At 42.6% G+C, this 6,668-nt stretch overlaps 1 protein-coding gene across 1 annotated transcript; it reads right to left on the reverse strand.

Annotated features, from left to right (window-relative positions):
- Positions 1-540: 540 nt before the first annotated feature.
- DRD1 (dopamine receptor D1) lies at positions 541-6,441 on the reverse strand. The gene is made up of 3 exons (XM_053376631.1): positions 6,308-6,441; positions 4,702-5,611; positions 541-4,584 (listed from the first exon to the last, which is right to left on the reverse strand). Exon 3 carries the CDS (start codon positions 3,935-3,937, stop codon positions 2,579-2,581), a length of 1,359 nt encoding a protein of 452 aa, XP_053232606.1. The 5' UTR covers positions 3,938-4,584; positions 4,702-5,611; positions 6,308-6,441; the 3' UTR covers positions 541-2,578.
- Positions 6,442-6,668: the final 227 nt, after the last annotated feature.

Below are 6,668 nucleotides of genomic sequence, written 5' to 3' on the forward strand. Positions count from 1 at the left end.
TGGCATAAAAGTGTGGACATCTTAAATGACCACCTTAAAGGTTTTTTTGTGCTTACTCTTTTGCTTATAGATATAATTGCAATAATAAATAACTGTGGGAGAAGAAACCACAAACAGCTCTTTCTGCCAAACCTAGGAACCTAGGAAATTGCCTTATATAGGTCGGATCAATGGTCCATGTAGCTCAGTATTGTCCATACTGACTGACAGAAGCTCTCCAAAATTTCAGGTAGGGGTCTCTCCCAGCCCTCTCTGGAAAAGCTGGGGACTGACCTTGGGACCTTGTGCATACAAAGTAGATCCTCTGCCACTTTTCTCACACCATTTCAAGGAGGATAGAAATCAGTCCAATCTGAATTCAAGTTTCCACGGGCACCAAACAAAGAAACATTTCAATGGGATATGTTCCAATATCTGACGCCATCAGTTAAATGTCTCAATAGTTGTTGCAGCAAGAGGTTACAAGGGCAAAAAAGGAGGAAAGAGATTGTTATTCTTATTAAAAACACAATGACAAATAAAACACAATGATTTATCTAATAAACGTAATGTAAATTGCTTTATTTGACCTTATGTTCACAAAATAATTTTTATTATATGTATGAAAGCAGCTTACAGGCAATAAGAATTATGAAAACATTCACAATACTTAAATAACACAGACCTGATTCAGGGTGTATATTTTCATTAGGCTTCTAAATGATCTCTCCCAGTCCTCTTTTGCTGACTACACTTCTGGATGAATGCTATAATAAGGAGTATGTTTCTGCAAAAGTTTGGGGTTTTGCTAACATTCTTACCCTTCCCCTCACAAAAGGAACCCCCCAGATTATTCTCTTGGAATGTGTTTGTATATCAATGCTGGTGTCTGTTGGTGAGATTGGCATCATCATTGTTTTTCGTTTATATCTTCAAGGGAATGTCGCAGGAATTTTGATTTCTACGTAGGTAGTCAAAAAGAAATGTTGGGCAAACTTGTGGGATAGTGGGGGGTTTTGCTTCTCCATTCACTGTGTCGGCATCCAGAATAGGAATGAGGCACTATTTTCTACATGAGGGAAGCCAACCAAGACAGCTAGAATTTATATCGCAGTATCTCACTTCCGACATTCTGAATGGGTACAGTAGCAAATCGTGCAGCTTCAGATGACATCAATATTTATTTATCTCTTCATTTTTTATTACCAGTTTCAAAAGAGCAAAGGAAACCTCAACAGGCCAGACCAGGGTGAGGGTGGGATGTTTCCCATGGTGGCCAAACAGATGCTTCCAAGAAGTCCATGTGCAAGGCCCAAGGGCAAAAGCCCTCCCTCGTGGTTTTTCAACAGCATCTGGTATTTAGAGGTATACTGCCTCAGAAAATGGAGGCTCTAGCTGTCATGGATAATAGCTATTGATAGGTCTATTCTCCATTTCACTGGTTACATGGGAGGGGGAGTTCTCCCCCCCCCCAAGAAACAATAGTCAAAATTTGACATTAAAAAAAAAGTCCGAGAGGGGTGGTTTATCTTACAAAATGACAAAAACCCACTGTTGGTTAACTAAGATGGTTTTCTTCTTAGCTCAATTCATCTTATAAGTTGTATTCATATATAAGGTGTACTATATACAGTTTCACATGCTGACGTTCAAGCAAAGTCAACATAACAGGAAATTCCAAAATAAATTTATGGCAATTTGTTTCGTTTCTTATAAGGGCACAACTTTTGCATCTTGCCATTCAGTCAACTCTGGTCCTATATTTTTGGTACAGAAAGCCCCACAAGAACACTGCATCATCACCATCACACAACTTTGTCGGTTCTTCAGCTTCTCCTGTGTTTTGAACAACTACGTGTTACATAGTTATCCAGGCAAAGCTCACTTTCAGAATTGTTCCTTTGTTTGTTTTATAAAGTGCTGACTAGTAAACTGGTCAAAAATGCAGTGAATGAGACCCCAGAAATATCCCATTATTTAGACATATATAAAATAAGATAAATAAAGCTAGATTTCTTAACATATGAAAAAATAGCCATTTAAATAATAAATAAATAAAGCCAGTATTGACACATTGTCTTCCTACTATTAAAAATATTCCACTCTTGTTATAAGGCTCTATTGATGTTCAGAAATCATTTATAAAGGCATCCACCTAACCTGGCAAAAGTCACCAAACTTTACTTGCAACCTATGAACACTCAAATACAACTATGCAAGTCAAACAGGAACCTCATACTTAGCTTAATACATTTTGTTCATAAATAATATTCGTTAGCCTCCCCCCAGTTCTGTTTCTGCAAACATTTAACAAGCTGATTTTCCATTTCCTTTGCAGCTGTGCAGTATCTACAATTTAGATCTGTTTCAAATTCAGGATGAACAACATAGAACAATCTCTAAATACAATGTTATGCAGGTTGGAATTCTTTGTTTTAAATTGGATGCTTCTGTCAAACAGCAGCTAACTGAGCTCTGGGCTTTTGTGTGATGGCTTTAAACTCTCGCGATAGCACACTTTCTTACAAAAGAAAAAGAGAGAGAAACACCTTACAAATCTTCCTTCTGCATTTCGATGGGCTGCTAGCTCTTTCACACCTCAGGTTTTATGCTGACCATTTTGTGTGATGGGGTTGATCTTTTCCAAAGAAACGTCAGCTTCAAAATCCAAGATACCTGATAGGGCTGGAGAAATTTTCTCCAACGTTTTAGACAGTTCCCCCTCCTCTTCCTTTTTCGCCATGTCATCTTCTTCTGGGCATATAACAGCATGGGGGATCAGATAGACTAAATTGCATTCTTTGGGGCTGGACCCTCTGGGCTCAAGCTGACTGGAAAAGGCTATGCCCCCATTGTTGTTAATACTAACCGTCTCTATCGCATTGATGGAAGCGGGACAGAGTCTGTAGCATCCCAAGAGAGTAGAGAATGCCTTGCGGAAGTCTGCGTTGAAGGCATAGATGATGGGGTTCAGTGAAGAGTTGGCCCATCCGAACCAAACAAAGACGTCAAAAGTGGCAGAACTAATACAAAACGGTTCTGCTCCCTTGGATTGTATGGTGGGCTCACAGAAGGGCACCATGCAGTTCAGTATGAAAAAGGGTAACCAGCAGCACACAAACACCCCCATGATCACCGACAAAGTCTTCAAGACTTTCGTTTCTCTCTTGAAGGACATTTTGAAGGAACTTTCTGGCTGCTGGCAATCCATGCTGCTTCCATTGCCGGCGGGGGTTTGGCAGTTTTTGGCGTGCACGGCTGCTCTTTCCAAGGCGGAAATGCGCCTGATTTGCTTCTGAGCAATCCTGTATATCCTCGTATAGGTGACTATCATGATGGCCACTGGGATGTAGAAGCTGATGAGGGAGGAAGAGATGGCGTACATCCTGTTTAAGCTGGAGTCACAGTTGTCCATAGCTACCCCTTGGAAAGTGGAGTTCAGGTCTAAGAAGCTGGTGGTTTTAGCCTTGTGCCAGTTCAGCTGCACTGGGATGAAGGAGATCAGCACAGACAAAGTCCATGCCACACTGATCATAATGAAGGCTGCCCTTGGGGTCATTTTCCTCTCATACCTAAATGGGCTGGAGATGGCCCAATATCTGTCCACACTGATGACACACAGGTTTAAGATGGAGGCTGTGGAACACATGATATCAAATGCCACCCAAATATTACAGAAGGACCCAAAAGGCCAGAATCCAGCTATCTCCGCCACGGCTTTCCAAGGCATGACCAAGACGGCTACTAACAAGTCTGAGACTGCCAGAGAGATCACAAAGAAGTTGGTCACCTTGGACCTCAGGTGGCGGAACCTGATGACCGCGGCACAGACCAGTGTGTTCCCTAGGAGCGTGGAAAGAATCAGCAAGGAAAGGAAGCAGCCGGTGAGGATCCGAAAGCAGGAATCCCTTTTCACAAGCATCCCTTCCCCGTCCATAGTGGTGTTGTTCCAAATCATGTTTCCTCCCAAGGCAAGATCATATCATGGGGGCTTGCGATGACATCAGCTCATGTCCTTGCAGAGCTTGCAAAAGAGACATCAGGTGTCCATTAATTACTCACCACCAGGCAGACCCCCTCTAAGGATTGTGCTAAAGTCTCTTCGCTCTCGGGAGGGATCCCATCATCCTTAGGAATCTCATTAAGAAACATCAGGCATTCTGTGGCAAGTATCTGAAACTGACTGTCACAGTCATGGTTTTCCCCCTCCAGTAATCCTTCCTGAATTTCAGCCTAAAATGGAATACTCTTAAGCAGAACAGGCCAGTACAAAAATCCTCAGAGTCCTGTACAAATAAGCTCAGCATCCCAGGGGCACAATCACTCTCCAGCCTACATGGATTCTCCCTTAAATAGGCTATTGATTCAGTTTGTCCAGTGTCCATTTAACTAGCCCTTCAGCTCTATTGAAGCAGAACACATTAGGTGCTTTTGTTTCCGATTTAATTTTCCATCCCTTCCATTGGCGGGACATTTTTATATACATACTCTTTCAGACTTTGTCCCTTTCTGCTACCAAAATTTAAAATGTCAGTTCTGTCTTTACAAGTAGATTCAGAAATCAGCTCCTCACACTGTTCCACATTGTTTTTAAGATTCACAGTCCTAGAGGCAAAGAAAATAAAATTACATTTTAAGACATTCAATACCTAAGAGATCACAATTTATCTGTCTTTTTTTAAAAAAAAAAAGAAAGAAAAGTAGAATTTTTCCAAGTCCTACCTTTTTGACTGTTGATGCTCTAGTGTTGTCCAGGGAAGAACATTTTCCTTTCTACTTTATTGAGAATTTGAATTGCATAGCAAAGCAAAAAAGACAACAATCGCAGCTGCCGGGCTGCATTGCATCAGGTATAATCTTCTGACGGTATGTAGGGTAGGCAGGTATGTGGACCTGCAGGTGTGCATTTTATTATTATTATTATTAGCAAAATCCACCAGCCCTAACTTTCGAGATCTCTCCTTCTAAATTAGTCTTCTGAGGATGTGGACGAGCTCCTTCCTTTTCAGTGCTCCCTTGCGATTCATGTGTAAACTCTGTGCATTAAGTCAGTCCCCGTTTGGGTGCTCATCACCCAAGTCACGTTTTGTACATCCCGTCGAAGTGGCCCATCAGGATGAAATCATCCCAAGCAAAGGCACAATATTTCCAATTATCTGGCAAAGATCTGGGAGAAGTTCAGCTTGTCTTGTAGCCGTCATTGGATGAAGGGAGGGAGGGAAGGAAGGAGTAGGAAAAAGACCTGAGTGCAGATCCCTTTGGCCCTTGATGTAGTTTCCCAGCCACCAACTATTATGTGCAATTGGAGTTTGTTAAGAAGCTGAGGTCCTTCACTGTTGAGCGACTTTCTCTTGTTTCTCTGAGGAGCATCCACCTTCTCCCTACAGCTCAAGATTGTGGCATCCCAGAGATCAGATCATAGCCAGTCCCTCTCCCTTAAAAACACATCCAGGAACAGCAGCTTCCTCAGGGTCGTCTGTTCTCCACCTCTGGGTTTACATCTCTGATCCCAGGTGCTCTTTCTTCAGCATGCTGAGCCAGGGACCCTGACGGCACACGATCCTTCCTGCCCAGAGTGGCAAGCAGCAACATTGCCATGCAAGAAAAGGTCTGTATATTCGAGGTCTCTTTCCTAAATCACAGAGGAGGGAAAGCCAAGCATGAGGCAGAGAAACTGACAAGAAGGAGCCCCTCAGATTGCCTGCCCTTAAAATTAAAGCAGCCTCCCCTGTAGAGAGCATGGAGGAAAACACAAAACTCTTTTCCCATACTCTTCAGGCAGCCACAACAGGAAGCACTGGGAGATTAATTACCTAAATATTCAGATTTTGAGCATGCTCTATTAATTTAAACTCTCCAATACTACATTGCTCTCAGGAGCACTATCTCACAATCGTCCCGAAAGTCAAGGAGTGCTGATTTATCCTGACAGTAAACGGACATAGGTGACAAATTAAATTATTTTGGAATAGTCCATGAAAGTGCACAGCAAGCGAGCCCCCGAGACCTAAGACCCGGGAGATGCCTGATTAGCAATGCCATTTGGCATACATATACACTTTTATATGTGACTGTGCATAGCCACACATGTCTATTAATATTGAAAGATAATCTAAAACATACCGAGCACAAAAGAATGTAGGCATTTCAATTCTCCTAAGTCACCCTTTGTATTTAAAACCAGAGCGCTATAGAAATAACAAGCAAACACCACAAATGAACTCTGCCGCCTTGCCACGAACCCCAGCTCCCACAAACGAAAACACACACATAATCCAAGCTGACACCAAGATCTGAAACTCATCTTTGCCCTCTGGCATGGACCTACCAACATAGAGAAGTCATTTATACCACCGTGTCGTGGCTGTTGCAGAGTGTAGTGGCTGTTGCTCCCAGCTGAAAGATCAACGCTCACCTCATCTTTTTCCTGCTGGTTTATTTCTGGTCCTCCTTTCTCTCTCCCCCCACCCCCCACTATACATCACCACTTTCTCTTTGCAGTTCACTGTGTTCACTAACTTCCCATGTCGCAGACTTCTGCGTGGGCCTGGCTCCCTCTTATGGCAAAAAAGAGAAGCACTTCCCCATATTAACAGATGCCATTATTTGTTTTGTGTCCCTTATGTGTGGCTGTGTATTTGTGCAAGGAGGGGGCGTTAAGAGTCAGGGGGAACACAACCCTTGTCCCT

Source organism: Podarcis raffonei, chromosome 2, assembly GCF_027172205.1.
Source record: "Podarcis raffonei isolate rPodRaf1 chromosome 2, rPodRaf1.pri, whole genome shotgun sequence".
In the NCBI taxonomy this organism is placed as follows: domain Eukaryota; kingdom Metazoa; phylum Chordata; class Lepidosauria; order Squamata; family Lacertidae; genus Podarcis; species Podarcis raffonei.